The sequence below is a fragment of the Oryza glaberrima genome, chromosome 6, assembly GCF_000147395.1.
Source record: "Oryza glaberrima chromosome 6, OglaRS2, whole genome shotgun sequence".
Taxonomy (NCBI): Eukaryota; Viridiplantae; Streptophyta; class Magnoliopsida; order Poales; family Poaceae; genus Oryza; species Oryza glaberrima.
This window is the reverse complement of record NC_068331.1, coordinates 10,445,444-10,462,820: the sequence shown is the minus strand read 5'-3', so window position 1 is coordinate 10,462,820 and position 17,377 is coordinate 10,445,444. Positions and strand designations below refer to the sequence as shown.

General features: G+C 43.2%; 2 protein-coding genes and 1 pseudogene across 4 annotated transcripts; 1 reads left to right on the top strand and 2 right to left on the bottom strand.

Annotated features, from left to right (window-relative positions):
- Positions 1–2,816: 2,816 nt before the first annotated feature.
- On the top strand, positions 2,817–5,369 carry LOC127775612 (uncharacterized). The gene is made up of 5 exons (XM_052301877.1): positions 2,817–3,094; positions 3,218–3,366; positions 3,442–3,603; positions 4,244–4,359; positions 4,875–5,369. Exons 1-5 carry the CDS (start codon positions 2,935–2,937, stop codon positions 4,891–4,893), a joined length of 606 nt encoding a protein of 201 aa, XP_052157837.1. The 5' UTR covers positions 2,817–2,934; the 3' UTR covers positions 4,894–5,369.
- A 538-nt stretch (positions 5,370–5,907) lies between these two features.
- On the bottom strand, positions 5,908–14,289 carry LOC127775611 (uncharacterized). 3 transcript variants are annotated; one of them, XM_052301875.1, is made up of 10 exons: positions 14,081–14,289; positions 12,797–12,877; positions 12,188–12,306; positions 10,977–11,596; positions 9,687–10,879; positions 9,512–9,591; positions 9,025–9,120; positions 8,867–8,940; positions 6,720–6,864; positions 5,908–6,193 (listed from the first exon to the last, which is right to left on the bottom strand). In XM_052301875.1, exons 1-10 carry the CDS (start codon positions 14,169–14,171, stop codon positions 6,110–6,112), a joined length of 2,583 nt encoding a protein of 860 aa, XP_052157835.1. In that variant the 5' UTR covers positions 14,172–14,289; the 3' UTR covers positions 5,908–6,109. The 3 variants fall into 3 exon arrangements, 1 of the variants encoding a protein (XP_052157835.1); XR_008018005.1 differs by lacking the exons at positions 5,908–6,193; positions 6,720–6,864 and adding an exon at positions 9,202–9,246 and having other exon boundaries at positions 8,889–8,940; XR_008018004.1 differs by lacking the exons at positions 5,908–6,193; positions 6,720–6,864; positions 8,867–8,940 and having other exon boundaries at positions 9,202–9,591.
- A 172-nt stretch (positions 14,290–14,461) lies between these two features.
- On the bottom strand, positions 14,462–16,390 carry LOC127776892 (uncharacterized; annotated as a pseudogene).
- Positions 16,391–17,377: the final 987 nt, after the last annotated feature.

The window sequence follows — 17,377 nt, the reverse complement described above, 5'->3', positions numbered from 1 at the left end:
TGCATCTCGATCATGATTTTAGTTTCTCTTTCTAGAGAAAGGTATTTTTACCCGAGCTTTACATCCAACGGGATATATACAACCTTTTTAAAATTAGAAACTTAGTATTTCAAACAGGAACTTAGCCCTCAAATTAATAACACAATCTGAAATTCGCTCCTACGAAGATTTGAACTAAGGATTTTAGGGTGCTACTCAGGTCGCTGTAACTTAGTCCTGATTTTAGTTTTGTGGCCGGTGCTGATGAAAAAAGTATACTTCTTACTATTACTATTACTATTCTAGCGTGTATGACATACTAGTTCCTCTAAGGCTGGATGGATTCAGTATGTTGTTTGTCTCAGTCTTTGCATGTTGGGATTGTCCAACACCTATTTTTATTCCTACTGTACTCTTGGCTAGATGTGCTACAACACAGACAGACAGGAGAAGTATTACTCATCTTCCATTGTCTAAGAAAAAGGAACGGAGGGATGCAAAATATAGTGGGATTATTCCTATACAAGTACTTTTGCGCACAAAAACATCCGTTAGAAGCCAGTGTTTTCTCTTCTTACGCTAAAGAGTGAGATGAGAGAGAAAATTCCTACACTATAGATCTTTTGGAAAACATGATTTTGAAAATGTAGGAACAAGAAAAACATTTTCCACGAATATGATGGAAGTGAATCCATGGGATAGATTTTGAAAAAAAAAAACTCGTCGTTCGGTAGCACTATAGAAAAAACATATGATGTTTGAGAGACGGAGAGAAAACATTATAGGTCTTGTCTCTTCGTAATTTTTCTTCAAGATTCATATGAAATGAGCAATTCCATAGGAATTTCAAAAGATCGTGTGAAGGTATTAGTCCACTTTACACCCTTCAACTATTACATTTGTCTAAATACACCATCAAACTTCAAAATTAAACCGGGTATCTAATACCCCTCAATTATTAAAACCATTAGACTCACCCCCCCCCCCCCCTTCGTTCCAAACCAGGCAATTTTGGTTTACGTGGCATCTGACATGGCAGTCCAGTTAGCGAAAAAATATAAAAAAACTATAGGGGCCCATCTGTCAGTTGCCAAAATATCTCTCTTTCTCCTCTTCCTCTCTCTCTCTCTCAATCCTCAATCTCATATTTCCCCTCTTGATCCCGTTTCTCGAGTGACGACACACAACGGCACAGAAGCGCCGAGCGCCACCGCCGCTGCCAGAGTCCTCCCTCTGGACCACCGCCACCGAGATCCTCCGCGAGACTGCCGCCACCAATCGATGTCCTCCTGAGTCCCGAGGTACACCACCCGATTTCGACCAGCAACAGAGACCAACGAGAAGAGAACGGATGCCGCTGGATTTTGTCCTGCTCCTCCCTGCATCAAGTACGAGACCCGCCACCCCTGAGAACCTCCACCGATCCATTGCCTCCAGGTGCCGCTGCTCCACCCCTACACTGCCGCGGTGCTACCTCACGAATCTACTCGAGGCTTGGCTGGCAACGATTCCTCATCCTTGAGTAAACGGCGATGGCAGGGGAGTGGCTTGGCCCTCTCCGTCTCAACCTCCTCCTTCGAGCTCGCGGTGAAAGGGGATTTTGGACTTTATGCCATCTTCCCAACGCCTCATTCCCAAATGCCATCCTCCTGAACATCCTCGCTAATTTGCCACTAGGCCCCATAAAATTGTTGATTCTATGCCATTTTCTTCCCATTTTGATGCCACATCAGTAGCGGACGTGGAATCTCGATGGCGAATTGGCCATCTTGCCCCTGGTGTGTGTGGACAAAAAAAAGCGAGCAGCAACCGTCTCCAAATAAGCCACAGCAAACAAATAAGATTCTTAGCGAAGAAATAAAGCAGGGATTTTGGATCTTGCCACGATGGACACTCAGACAGAACCATGGCTTCAACAAACCCTAGACCATCAGATCTAAAAAAAACAAGTGAATCCGGAGAAAAAAGTGAGGGAAACAAATGCCAAACTAAACCAAAAGAGGGGAAGATGGTGGATCTATCGATCTCATGTCTGTGATTGGTGTCACGGTTTGGCCGCTGTCGCCAGTCGGTGGATTCATCAGCTGCTACTCGCTTTTTTTTAGGGTGGCGGAATGAGACGACGAGAAACGACGCGTTTTTCGTGCCAAGGGGTACCGGTGAGGTGGAGTCAAAATTAGAGGATAATGGCATAGAATCAACAATTTTGTGGGGCCTAGTGGCAAATTAGCGAGGACGTTCAGGAGGGTGGCATTTGGGAATGAGGCGTTGGGGAAGATGGTATAAAGTCCAAAATCCCCAGTGAAAGTAGCTCGGCTGACTGCGAGCCCGCCAAGGAAGTGGCGTAGGTGGCATCAACCTAGCGGTGGAGGCGGTATAGGCGACGTCAAGATGGTGGTGGAGGAGGCGCAAGTGACAGCAAGCTGGCTGTGGAAGCATGCGGGCGACAGCAAAGATTGCGCTGAAGACCCAAGGTAGCACGTGCAAAGTATATAGGGAGGGTTGAAGATGGCAAACTAGGGGATAGCTGACATGTAAAAAAAAATGTTGCCATGAAAATCTCCTGGTTTTGATAATTGAGGGGTGTTCGATACCTGGTTTTGAAGTTTGAGGTTTGAAGGGTATTTAGATAAATGTAATAGTTGAGAGGTGTAAAATGGACTTGTACGTTTTTTGAACCTCATTATTTTGTTCCAAGGGATTCTAATTTTCCTTCTAATTGCTATGTTATCTTCCAAGCCTTCTAAACAAGGTCCTAGGAATGTTGTATGGGCCTTAAAATAGGCCCACGGATACTAAACATCATGCTCCCCTAAAAAGCCCACCAAATGAGTAGTCTCCCATTCTGACCCTTCCTCCCGTCGCCGACGCCCTAAACCCCGCAAGAAACACCACACCTCGCCGCCGGCGACCCACCGGAGAGCGGGCAAGCCAGCCTCCCGCGCCGCCCACCCCATGGCGTCCCGCCGGTCGCTCCATCTCCTCACTGCCTCCCGCGGCATCTCCTCCACCCCGCACCTCGCCTCCCTCGGCTGGTTCGACAAGATCAAGAGCACCTTCACCGGCAAGAAGCCCGACGAGGCCACCGACCCCTCCGCCAACTTCACCCTACTCCGTGAGTGAGCTCTCCGGACGCATATGCCCTGTTCTCTTCTCTTCTCTTCTCTTGGTGGCGGCGTGGGTGATGGCCCTCCTGATTCGGCTTCTTGTTTGGTTTTTTGGGGGGAGATTCTTGCAGAGTTCGCGGATTCGATGGAGAAGGCGAGGAAGCTGGGGACGTTCAAGAACTTCGTGATGGGGCGGTGCAGCGAGGCCACCGTCGTCAACGCCTTCGAGAAGCACTCCGCCGTCCTCCGCTACCTCGGCACCATCGACCCCACCGGCGAGGTAGGCAAGGATCGATTGCATTCGATTTTTTGCGTTGCGTTGCGTGGTGGTTGTGTTGATTGTGTTGCTCTGCAGAAACTCAAGAACAGCGACAAGATCGGTGCCACCAAGCACTGCAACTGCACGATTGCGGATGTGGAGCACATACTGGCCAAGTACACATGGGCTAAGGAGGCTCAGAAGAAGATAGTAAAGCTCAAAGAAGAAGGGAAGCCGTTGCCGAAGAACTTCAATGAGGTAATTCCTGGTCTTGAAAGACCAAAGGTGTTATTAATCTAGTTGTTCACTACACATTTTAGAGATGCCTGTGATGACCGTTGAAAGGAACATAATTGGGAACAGATAGGAATTGGGAAGAAATATAATAGATTGAGAAAATTTGATGTATTTGTCTATTTGAGAAATATAAACCTAAAAGCATAAGGTATTAAAGTCAATATCATGGCCCACATGATGGTACTACTGCGCTCTGATTTTTTTCAATGGCACTAAGCAAATTGGCCCCCTAGGATTTCTGTATGCCAAAATATGAATGAGGTCAGTGCAGAGATATCATTTTCTCTAGTGTTTACCATGTATCTGTGTAGAATCCTAATTTGTGATCAAAGTGGCAAAAGCTACTTTCAATTGTTGTAAATGATTTTCTGAACAATATTTAAGGAGAGAGTAAAAAATGTGGTATGTGTTTCGATTAAAAGACATGATAGAAGTTAGTGATTCATATTACTTCTTACATATATTAGATATCGGTATTACAGGATGCTCGATTTTGAATGTTGGATTTCAGCTTGTCCAAATTATTGTCATCTTGAATGCGACATTATGCCATATAGTCTTTCAGTCATATTGAATCATTTTAATCATATCATGCGTGTAGGTGAAAAACCTAATGGGTTCTACACCACTGGACGTTGGCAGATCTAATCTGGAAAAGAGTGGACAGATAAGTAGAAATGCTATGTGCCCCTGTGGTTCTAAGAAACGATATAAAAAGTAAGATGCTTCTGAGCTTGATTCTGTTGGTAACAGTGTTTGCATTGTGGTGCTGCTATTCTTTGATTGGCTATATTTCCCCGGTTCCTTGATTGGCTATATTTCCTCATTGCTCTGACTGCAATAGTATCTTTTACAATTATAATGAGGACAATTGTTCTATTTAGTATACACATGGCTCTTGCTATTTGGAGTATTTAGCAAAAGATAGATCAAGATTAATGGATTTAAACTTTCCAATATGTGCATTGTCCTGTAAATTTTAACCTATTGCCAATCTTGAATAGAAAGATACATGTCTCAATCCTATATGCTACAAAATTGGAAGCTACCACAATGTTTGTGCATTTCATCTAAATGGGTTGTTGCACTATTTATCTATTAAGGAAATAAAAACTAAGAATGTAATAACTCTAATGGTGCAAACCAGATTTAGTTTTATATATTTATAGTGTATAGTGTATTTCTCGCCCATATTGTTTTGACATTTCCCTTTTGCTGCCTTGAATTTGAAGGTGCTGTGGAGCTTCTTGAAGTGAAGACCATGTTTTCCTTTGTGCTGACCACAGGAAATATTTTGATTAGCCATGATCAAGAAGAGCATTCCTCTCTCTCTTTTTTTTCACTTTAGCAGCAATGCACATCATCCTGCCACAAACCTGACATTGAAATATGTAAAGCACCATAACTGAGGTTTGCATGACTGAGTTTTTTTTTGCCAAAATTGCATTACATCTAAGCCGGCTTTGTTGTTAAATTTGCTTGTTTATATAAGAAGTCATGGAAATATCCATCACATTCTGCGTAGAAAGCCTGAACTTTGTTCAAGCAACGCCCGTAGATCAATTTTTTTTTTGGTTTATGGATACATTACTAAGTCGAGAGATGCACTATACATGATGTATCCTGAAGCTGGTCATTCCGTTTGTTTGGGAAAGTAGCATGTGAATACTGATGCAATTCAGGACCCTTCATTGACATTCTTAAGTCCTATAGAATATGGAAAAATTTTGAAAATATATTTTTTTTCATTGGTGTTACATCAATATACACGTTTAAAAGAAATTTATGAAAGTATACCGTTGTTGCAAGGCGGTGCCACGAGATCGCAAGATTCGCCATGGTCTCGCAGATTGAGGGCATCAGACCGCGCAGTCTCGCAGGGTGAGGGCACGAGACCGCTCGACCTTGCGCGGTAAGTGCGCTAGACCGCGATAGAGAATTCAAACTAGCGCGATTAATACATTACTCATTAGCAATTAACTAAAATCATTTCTATAATTAGCATTATTAGTTATAAATAATTGCTAATTGGGATAATTAGTTACTAGTTACTAATCATTCTAAAGCGGTGCCGCTGTTTGCCCCTTCGAGACTTGGGTGGTGGTTGGATCCAGGTACTCACATACGATGACGGTATATTTGTGCTAGAAAAATTACATCCCGGATATTCTGAAAAAATAAATAAACAGTATATTTTTAAATTTAATTTCTATAGAATATTGCAGCTCTACGATAGCAGACAGAAAAGACAATGCCCCACAGAAATTTTAATCATGCAAAACTTTTCTTTGCTCCAAGGTAATTTTAAACATACAAAACTTATCTTCTCTCAAAATATGCCAGCTACAGTGTCATTCGCTCCTTAGGGGGGAGAGGATATCTAGTTATCTAGATAGGGGAATCACTGAATTGGCAGTTGACCCAACAAGAAACCGCAAAACATGTTCTAGACTTCCTAGTCCTATCTTCACTTGGTAGGCCGATCCCATGTCGTCTCTGATGTGAGGCTGTTCCCGTAGTACACCTGCTTTGTAGATTCATCCAGGTATGCCTGCCAACAATGGAAAAGTCAGCACTTCCATTTTAACGAACGTAAATGTTAAATAAGCAAGGCTATCATGGCACGATACTGGAGCAGAGAATACGTGAACTTGGTCCTGAAGACTTTCTTTTAGTGTGTATTTGAATTGTCATCAGAAAATCAAGTTGCATGCTGGATTTTATTCTAGACGTATCTCTAGTCATTGGAAGGACACTGGGATCTGAAGGAAGGTTGTTATCACGAATATGCTCCAGAGGTTGGAGCTCGGTGCTTTACCCATGCTACTAACAAGCCAGATTTTGTGCAACTGAACTTCAACTGTAATCACATCTCTGGTGAAGAGATTGATGAGGTGAAGGATGTTCTGAGTGGTAAAAACTCGAATTAGCTTGTTAGATTAACTAGCTCCTATCTTGTTCTCGAATTAGCTTCAAAATGTTTCTCTTGCCAGGTTGAATTTTCTTCAATTTACTCCATTTAATATAGGTTGAGCTCAACTAGTCACAATAGAAACAGCAGTAAAAATTGTACTAACCTGCCATCCAGAAGGAAGACCCTTGCAGAGCTCTGCAAGATCAGGTTGTCCTTTATGCAGATCGGTGACACTCACTGGTGCAGGAATAGTCTCGCTATTTGCCTCCTTTTTTGCTTCCGCTCTCCTGCGTTTCACACGATCGCGCCTGCACAAAATATTTGCTCAAACTGAAAAACCCGCAATATATGCAACGGAAAAACCCACGTACTCCCTCAAAACATTGGTAGTTGGGTTCCCAATTCCCAGTTAGTCAACAGTTTCCCATTGCATACCTAAATCTATAGCATTTTGTTGTAGAAAACTTAAAACTTGCCATATTATAAACTAAACAGTTCACCAAAAAAAAAGCATAAAGGACATGTAATCTTAATTTGTACAATGGTGGCATGATTCAAGGTCTACCCACAACTTATGTCAAGGCAAATCAACAACTATTTTTAGACATCCCATCTAAATAGTCGAAAAGATATCGGAGTCCAAAAAGCTTTTAAAGTTCGAATTGAGACATGTCCAATCATTTCTCCAATACCAGAGTATAAGATATATAGGCATATGGCCAAGTTCCAGAAACCAGCTGGAGGTCTAATTGGGCATCTCCGAGATGGTTTCCAGCTGTTTCAACAAAACACTCCATATTGAATCCAACAAACTCCAAAGGAAACTAACTAGCCCAAAGCAGAAGTTCAGTTTTTCGGCAGTCATCAAACCAGCTATCACTGGTAGCAACCACAGAACATTGCTCAACTGGCAGAGGTTTGGCCGCACGAATCAGACATTACCTATACCTATTTCAAGTTCGGATAAAATCCTTATTTGTTGTGTTTGGTTCAGGAGGTGAGTTGGGTTGCACTCATCCATGTTTTTGGAATGGGATGCCCCCATCCATCCATCCATCCCAAACAGAGGCAAAGCATGTGTTTTGATTGAAGTGATGGGATGGGTCGGGTCGTGAATCCACTTTTCAGGGTGTTTGGTTTGGGGACAGGTGAGATGGGATGATTCCTGAAAGGGAATATTCCCTCTAGATCTAGGTCAGCTTCATACCTCGAAAACTGCTACACCGTCCAATAGTCCAATTTCTCAAAAAAATAGGATCATTCCATCCCTTGTGCCAAACACATGGATGGGACCATCCCATCCCATAAAAACAGGGATGGGTCTAATCCATGCCACCTCATCCCCAAACCAAAACATTAAGCATGTGTTTGGTTCCAGGGATGGAGTGGGTTGGGTTGGGTTGGGTCGAACCCATTTTTCAAGGTGTTTGGTTTGAGGATAGGTGGGATAGGATGATCCCTAAAAAGAAATATTCTCCTAAGATCCGGGTTGGATTGGTCCCTCAAAAATTGGCGGACCAATCCATCCCACTTTTCTGTCTCATTGACATGTGGGTCATCCCCGAAAACTAGGATCATTTTCCATCCCTCATGCCAAACGAATAGATGGAATGATCCCGTCCTAAAAAGAAGGATGAGTCCAACCCATGACCCATCCCACCTCATCCCCAAACCAAACACATCCTAAGGGATGGCCTATCAATGAGAAAAGTGGGTTGGATTGGTCTGCCCTTTTTAAGGGACAAGGGCAACCCGGATCTCAAGGGAATATTCTCTTTTAGGGATCATCTCATCCCACCTGTCCTCAAACCAAACACCCTGAAAAATGGGTTCAACCCAACCTGACCCATCCCATCACTTCAACCAATTATTTGCCCCTAACTGTCACATGACATGGATGGATCCAATGAAACATCAAGGGCAAATAAGAGATCACATGAAGTTGACAGGGGCAAATAAGGTCATCCTTTACATCATCTATTTACTAATCTAATTACATTAGTTTGCTATACCTCCAAAAAATGTTCATACATAACTTTTTTTGTAGTCATACACATGCAACCAAAGTGAAGTACCAAACCCTCAAAAGCAGGCAGCTAAAACATATTAAGCTAGTGTACATTACAAAGAACAAATGATTATCATATGAAAAATACTGACAGATATCAGATATGGTAATACTGCAAACACAAGATAAAACAAAATAGCCATGACAGCAGTCAGAAGTAATATGTGGTAGGTCTTAACTAGTATTCTGGTAAGTTAATGAAGGTATTAAAATCAAACTATCATATAGTAAGGAAACAATACCAGTCACCACCAAGGGGAACAAAATTGGCATTTTCCTGAGCTTCTCCGCTGGCTATCTGTTGCTTGCGCCACTCCTGAAACAAATGGAAGGAACATAAATGAATTGGCAACTTCAAAGATATTTCATGTATGTGATGTCAGGCGAAAGAGAAGTTTACATCAATATCCTTTTGACGCTTTCTTTCTAATGCGTCCAAAGCACTTTCTGGCTCTTCATCCTCCTCATCACGAAGCTCCTCCTTAGCAGCTTTCCACTATTATAAGAAAATACACAAGCAGTTGTGTTAGCAAAGTGAAATTGGTGGAGGAATAAGTATATGCACATCAATACTCACCTCATTTTATGCCTTACCATGTAAACAGATTGATCTGCCTTTAAACTAAGAAATGGTGAAATGAGAAAAATAAATCAGGTAGCACATAGTTAAGATGTTTTCAGAATCTTTTTCAGCATAACCTCTATTTGACAGAAGGAAATAAACAAGTTTAAGCTGCTCTAGTTCTTTGTTGGAAGAGGCAGTTGAGGACTTCACAATCTCCATACACTTCATCAGGTATATATACATAAACAATTAGCAATTACACATGTTGTGAACAGATATGATGCTTGGAAACAGTTATAGGAGGCTCATCGTAGAGAGCTACCTTATCCACCAGACTTGAAACCTTCTTATTAGACCTCAGTGATGTTGCAACAGAAACAGCTCGCTTCTTGCTACGAACAACTGCAAAACACAGCAAAAGGTTAAACAATGTTTTCCATGTAGGAACCATAAACAAGATAGTATATTAGTTTTTTTATGAGGAATAACAGAATTACCTTTGCTCTGACTTGTGGTACTTGTAGAAGCCTGTGCAGAACTTCCCTGTATGGATGCTGATGCTGATGTTGCTCCCACAGGTTGGCTCAAAGATGCAAGTTTTGCCTCCTTGGATATGATGTTGTCAGACTCCCTGGAATGCAAACTACTATTCGCAGGAGCAAGATTGGAAGAGCTTGTTGTGTTATCTAATACACTGCTAGAAGTGGCAGAGACTGATGCCGTGTAGTATCCAGAAGGCTCAGCTGCTTCTCCAGTGGCAGCCATAGTGACTGAAGGATAGCTATAGTAAGAAACAGGTACTGGAGCAATAGATGTGGCATCAACAGGAATAGATATGCCACTTGCAGATACTGGTGCATAGTAACCATTCTGGTGTGCTTGAACGACATGAGGCTCACTTGTTTGCATATAATAGCTGGCATGTGTACCTTCTGTACCTGCAGCAGCATAGTACTCCATTCCAGGAACTGTATAGACCAAGTTTGCTTGATCGACATAGGACTGTGGAATTGTTTCAGTAGAAACAGATGACACAGCAGGTTCTTCAGGAGGAGGTGGAGGAGCTGGTTCATTCTCAGGTGGTGGAGGTGGAATCCATTCATCTTCTGGTGGTGGTGGAGGAATGTCGCTATCCTCTAGGGGTGCAGCTGAACCGTCCAACGATAACAAAGCCGGTGACTGAACTTGCTCTGATGGAGGATATTCCTTAATAGGCGTGGAATTTGAGTGCTTATGCTCTTCAACATTGTCATCGTCAACCTCCATATCCACATCCATATCTTCATCATTGTCGGATTCAATTTTTGATGGGACTGTTGTGGTATCATTTTCTTCTGATTTCTGAATGGATGATGTTAAAAATGGCTCCTCATTTTTAACATTTCCATCCATCATAACGTCAGTGCTCACCTCAGATTTCAAACCCTCACCATTGGAGGGTGGCATCATCACTTCAGCTTCATTAGGTGTTTTGTGTTCTGTGTCTGCTTTCTCTGGATGTCTAGGTTCAGTGATAGAGTAACTAGTTTCCAATTTGGAAACTGAGAATTCTAGTTGCTTAAGGTGTACCTCAGCATGCAACCACAATGGAAGCAAAGAAGATCCATACGATGAAAGTGCATTGCAGTCTGATATTCGTATCTCAATTTCTCTTTTTAGCAATTCAACATTGTAAATGGAACCATGCAACCTACAACAGAAGCATGACAAAAGTTTAGTTATACAGTTCAAGGTGTGGAAAAATGCTTGAAAGAGGAAGTAAATGGCAGAAAAATAATAACAAGCACCTTTCTAGCGGCTTCAATCTTTGCAGCAATTCCTCGCCATATCTTGCAAGCTGCAAAGGATCAATGTCCATCGATTCATGACTAGTGACAGCTCCAGCATAAGCATAAGCATCATGAGTAGGCTGTCCCATTCCCAAAGTAGCATAAGCCACTGAGCCATTTAGCACAGATATATCACTTGGATAAGCTTCCATGGCATTGTGGGTAAGGGCATGTGCTTGGGCCTCCATAGAGTAGTCTACATGAGTAGGAGCAGATGCAGAAGTGACACTGTCAGCTGCAATTTCAGAAGCTAATACATTAGGAATCTCCCAAGAGGTTTCTCCAGTAACTGTGTTCCAATAGTAACACTGGTTGCTCTGCTCATGCATTATAGTCTTCCAATTCCCACCAATGTCACCAACAATTTGCATCCCAGATGAGTCAGGAATAGCTTCAGTTGCTGTTGCAGTCCCATCTTCCAGAGTTGGCTTTATGGCAACAACATTTTCTTCAGCAATATTTCCAGTGCACTTCTTATCATCAGCTTCAGTTAACTCTTGTTGGACATTAGCAGAACCAGCCAGATCACTTTGTGCATCACCTTCATTCCTAGTCAAGTCCCCACGTTCATGAGTAATCTGAAACAAGCAAAGTAGTGTTACCATGAGGCCAGGCGTGTTCAAACTCTTCAATAATAAAATCAGTTCTCAAGCCAAAGAGATATAGTTGACAACATTGCTTCCTATAGTGGCTAGTGTACAGGAAAACATATTGCTAAGAATAGGCCAAGGGCCTGTTTGGCATGCTTCTCCTGGATTCTTGCGGAAAATAGAGTTAGCAAACTGAACAATGTAATTTAGTCATCCAACGGTAGACTCAAATGTGTGAACAAAATGTCTCGCCCTAACAGCATTTGGGCCCAGCTCCAACTCCAAGATTTGTTGGAGCTAGAGATATCAAACTCCAAGTCTCCAACAATACTAGAGAGTAGCTGTACCAAACAGGGCGGCTTGTTGGCCAAGCAAGCCCCCCCCCCCCCCCCCCAACAACACACACACAGAACAAAAGCTAGCTTATTATAAGCCATTTCATAGGCTCCAGCTTATTTGTTGCTTTATATAGTACAAAACTAGCATAAGCTTAAGTTCAAGAGCCCATAAGATAAACCAAAGCTGTAGATTGACCCAAAGAAATGGATAAAGAGAAGCCAAAATGAAAGGTAGAATTACCTTATCACCTGCATCTGCAGGATTAGCCTCTGTTTCATCATTGGGTTGATCTGCTGCTTCCTCTTCCTCTTCATCATCACTATATTGCCCAAGCAACGCTAGAGGATTCTCCTTCTTATCTGGAAATAAGAATGGATCAGTAAAATTGCAATAGCTTTGCATGTGGCAATCTGCATTGCACTTTATTCTGAAGTATATATGAAGATACACAGTATTCGAGTATAATAGAAGTCAAACAAGTGGTGTATATAGGTTAAAACTATGTTACATGCAGTATATCAGCCTGGCAATAATATAACAACCAGGTTAGGAGATGAATTATAGAGAAAGAGACATACGAACCGAGGAGGCAACAATCACATTCTGATCCGCACGCTTAGAGGCTGCCAAAAGAGAAATTACCCATAGGCATTTACTCAATTTTGACAGTAGCAGCCCGGTTTGAAGAATTTACTCAATGTTCCTTGCAGGCCGGAACCCTACATGTGCCTCAACCATATATGTGGAGCATATATATGCTTGTACAAAAATTCCAAATTTCCACCAAATTTAGGTTCCACAGGCATGTCTTCTTTACAAATCCCTTGGAAGGAAACTGATGAAACCCACCTGAAGAAGATGGTGAAGTGGGAACCCCAGTTTGTTGGTCATGGTTTTCCCCTCGCTCTCCCTCTTTCGAAGGTGTTCCCCCTGCAAAATACCGTAGCAGCAGTCAGCTTTTCATCAAAAATATCTATCCCAAAATATATCAGAATGCCTCTGGAGGCATGCTAATTTAATATCTCTTACATATTAGGTCCCTATACTGTTACTACTTACAAGCACGTATTGCTACCCTAATTACCCCTTTCATCGTTAAAAAACTAGGAAGAGTATCCAAGAACAACACCTCTACTATATAAACGTTGATTTAATTTGTTTATCGACCTTCCTTCCCTTAACCAAACCTAAACTTTTATTTGCTCTGACTGCTATATGAGGTTTCTGCCCCCTCCCATTTCACATGTTCAAAATTTGGTTAGTTCAATATAAATTCACCTCTGCCTTCACCACCGAACCTTTTCATTGCCCAAGCTATCGCCGCAACCCAACCCTATTTATTCTTTTTTAAGGCAAAAACATCAGAAGCACCATTTAAGTTATATTTATGTGTTTATGTGCAGCTTTTATACATGATTTTGTGTTATCTAGGTTCAGTGCAGTTTCACTTGTCCCCGTCCAACGTATTTATTGTCGTTCCTTGGATGTTGACACTTATCTTCTCTTCTCTTCCTAGTGTTTAAACATGATGATAATCCATATTTTTGTTTCAGATTTGGCCAGTTCAGAAGATGTGCTGGATATATTTATTTCCAAATGTGGCGAACAATTGTGCCCTTTGGTATTATTCAACCTTATTAGTCAACACTTTGGATAACTGCTTAGATACTGCTGACTCAAAGCCTAACAGGCTGACCATTTGTCAGCTAGGCACTTCATCCTCCTTTCAAATCCATATCGTGTGCTACCTCCAGATCATACATACTAGAAACACCAAACAACATATTCCAAACCCATCCGCACGGATCAGACAGCCCTCAGGTTGAGTTCAGGATTAGCTTCGAGCAGAGGGGGATGGACCGATCCACGCACCAAACGATAATAAGTAACCACAAGACAAAAAACAATCTCGTGCTGCCCGAATCAATCAAGCTCGATCGAAAAGCGTAGCCCGCCTACAAATCTAGCACTAGTCACGAGTCAACCGCTCTCAACCATCAGCTATTCCCTAAAATCAATCAGGCGAGCGAGAGACTAATCACGAACGCACGCCGCGATCGATCAGAAAGCGAACGAGATCGCCCCCCCCCCCCCCCCCCCCAAGATTTTTCGAGAGGCCGTAGGACGACTCACCGGGGGAGGGATCGAGGAAGAGGTCGAGCTTCACCCTGCGGCCGCCCGCGGCCGCCTTGGCCGCAAGGCGGCGCTCCTTCCTCCTCCCCATCGCGCGGCGCAGAGGGCGGGCGAGCGAGTTTTCTCTCTCCTGTTTTCTTTTTCCTCCTCCCCTAGGGTTAGGGTTTCGGAGGCCGTGAGATGGGGAGGAGGCGAAGACGAAGAACGAAAGGGAGGGGTCTCGTGCTCTCTCGTGTTTGGAAAGGAGAGGAAAGCGAAGCGGGGGTAGGGCGGCGAGGCGGTTTCGATGTGCGCGAATCGTAAAGCATGGGGTATATATCTGGGCTTCAGAGTCCAGAAGAACTCGCTTATCGTTGGGCCTAGTAGTAGGGAATAAGTTCACTTGACGTCCCTCGACTTCACGTCGAGTCTGTCTGAAGTCCCTAATCGCAATACCAGAAATTTCTACCCCTCAATTATTACAAACTGTGCAAAAAAAAAAAAAAAGTCCCGAGGCAGTATTGACCCAATTTTTCCAGGTTTCGCTGACATGGCATACGGTGGGCACCACATGTCTGTGTCATCTCTTCTCTTCTCTTTCTTTTCTTTTTCTTTTTTCTTCTTCTCTTTTCTATCATCTTTCCTTTCGTCTCCTCTCTTCTCTACTTCAGCGAGACTGGGAGGCTAGCAGACGAAGCAGGCAGGGGTCGGTGCAGGCAATGACTACGAGTGCAAAAGAAACATTAGTAACTTTAATAATCCTCAAGTTTCTAAATGATAATCAAATTCATAGTTAAGCCGTTGTTGTGTTGCTCTTCTCTCTCGCGCATTTCATCGAGCATCTCTCTGGCCAACGGCAAGATCTTGGCCTTCCACTCCCGGAAGTCCGCCTCGAAGCCCAATCGCTCCATTCCCATCACCATCACCATGTACATGTACTTGTCCACCTTGCAGCCTCCCATCCTCACCGCCACCTCGTACACACTCCGCCCCGCGCGCGTCTTCGCCCTCACCACCAGCGTGCGCACCAGTTGTACATGTCCTCCTCCCTCCTCCACGACCCCGTTGCCTCGTTCCTTCTCCTCTAGGAACGCCTCCACAAGCGCATCCACAGCAGCGGCGGTGCCGTCCTCGGTGACCGGCGAGGAGGACACAAACGTGGCATAGAGGGTCAGGTTGGGGCGTTACCAAGGCTCGACGCGGGCGACGTGGAGCGTGGCGAGGGCGAGGGACCAGTAGCCCTGACATTGGAGCTCGGCCATGGCGGTGAGGAGGTCGCTCTTGAGGAGGCGGCCGTGAGAGGTTTGAGGCGGCGGCGACGGCCGGGGAGCGGTTAGAGTAGGTGAGTCACTTGAGGGATTGCACGGCGAGGATGGCCTCCATAGAGAGGGAGCAGTCGCGCTGAAGCGGGCCACAGTTGATGCGCCCCGCCCCTGTCTACTTTGCCTCCCACCCGCTGTCGCGCTCGCCCACCATCGTCCTGCCCGTCGGCTCCCAGTCTCGCTGAAGAAGAGAAGAGAGGAGACGAAAGGAAAGAGGAGAGAAAAGAGAAGAAGAAAAGTGAAAAAGAAGATAAGAGAAGGGAGGACGCTGACATGTGGGGCCCACCATATGCTACGTCAACAAAACCAGGAAAATTGGGTCAATATTGCCTCAGGGTCTTTTTTTTTTTTGACGGTTTGTGATAGTTGAGGGGTAGAGATTTCTGGTATTGCGGATTGATGACCTCAAATGGTAGCAATTACTATTCTAGCCCATTTAAAATCCCACACAAGCATGTCACATCTTCACTCACTAGCAATTACGCATCATTTACAATATTATATTATAGAGATCAACAAAATAATTAGAAGTTAAAGCTCACATGCAAGTATACCACATCATCACCCACTAGCAATTATTATTCTCATCCATTTAAAATCCCATGCAAGCATGTCACATCTTCACTCACTAGCAATTACACATCATTTACAATATTATTGTCAACGTTTAATGTCGCGACGATTCCGGTATTTGCATAGTATGGGGATCGTTGGTACCAGGATATATGCGAGACTTAGGTAAAAGAGATGGGGACGAGGATTTTTATACAGGTTCGGGCCCCTGAATTGTTAGGTAATAGCCCTACATCCTGTTGGCCGAAGCCGGTCATTACTCTTATTAACCATAATCACACCAGTACAATATTTGGGTAGCCTATCTAACTGTCGTCGACTTGGCGGCCGGATCACCAACACTAGTCGACGACGGGGTAGTCTTCCTCCTCGAAACAGCATTCAGCGAGGTCAGAGATAGCACTAGATTCCTCTCTTTGGTTCCTGTAGGTACCATATGGGGTTTTCCTAGGCTTATCTCTGATGTCGATATCTGGCAGCTTGTCTTGGCGTATGTTGGCTTGTATGTTGATCTTGTGTCTTGATCTATTGTTCCGTGTCCCCTCTCCTCCTAGGGGGCCTTGTATTTATACCCATAGGTATCCACTTGTCCAAGTAGAACTAGGAAAACCAATATGGATACGATCCGAGTAGTCCTTGTCGTTTCCATGTAGAACTCTATTCATCCTTCCTTATGCGGAACTCCTCCTATATCCGAAAGTTGTTTCCGTATAAGACATGGTATGTGGTGGGTCCTGCCGAGATTTAGTCAACTACTATTAGGTATGTGGTATCCATAACCCTGACAATTATATTATAGAGATCGACAAGTATGTGTCAAATCATCTTCCTCACATTATTTTCTCAATATTTCAACTTTCACTATTTCGATAATATTTAACCTATACTTATTCATGAATTCCGCAGCAAAGCACGGGGTATCACCTAGTTCTATATGTGAACACAAAAAAACATTAGAGACAATTAGCTATTTTATTTATTGCTGACTAAAAACAATAGTTCAGCCACCTAGGAAAATAGGAGAACAACCACCAAAGCACAACGGTTGCGTACCAAACAAGTTATTAAGCTCACATCTATACTATCTATATAGTTGATGCCCACTAACTTCTAGTATGACACATCATTACTCACTAGCAACACCTAGAGTATTTTAAATATCATGCAAACATGACATATCGTTTACGATTTTGTTATATTTTTAGTACTCAATATGCAAACAATATTAAACCATTAACTCCACATTATTTTTGTATTATTTAAACATGAACATTTACCATTTTTATAATGTATAACATGTATTTACCACATATCCTGCAACAAAGCGCGGGGTATCACCTATTCCTCTAATGATGGGATTCTTCTTAGGGCATGAACAATGCACCGACTCAGTGAGTGGTTTTAGCTCGCCAAAAACGGAGCG

Bases quoted from the DNA above. Each gene is read 5' to 3' on its own strand.
- LOC127775611 (XM_052301875.1), bottom strand. From the start codon at position 14,171: ATGGGGAGGAGGAAGGAGCGCCGCCTTGCGGCCAAGGCGGCCGCGGGC. The intron at 11,597-12,187 runs GTAATTCTACCT...TGCTTGTTTCAG, and splicing joins CTGCAGATGCAGGTGATAAG to ATTACTCATGAACGTGGGGA. The intron at 10,880-10,976 runs GTGCTTGTTATT...CTTCTGTTGTAG, and splicing joins AGATTGAAGCCGCTAGAAAG to GTTGCATGGTTCCATTTACA.
- LOC127775612 (XM_052301877.1), top strand. From the start codon at position 2,935: ATGGCGTCCCGCCGGTCGCTCCATCTCCTCACTGCCTCCCGCGGCATC. The intron at 3,367-3,441 runs GTAGGCAAGGAT...GTTGCTCTGCAG, and splicing joins CCATCGACCCCACCGGCGAG to AAACTCAAGAACAGCGACAA. The intron at 3,604-4,243 runs GTAATTCCTGGT...TCATGCGTGTAG, and splicing joins TGCCGAAGAACTTCAATGAG to GTGAAAAACCTAATGGGTTC.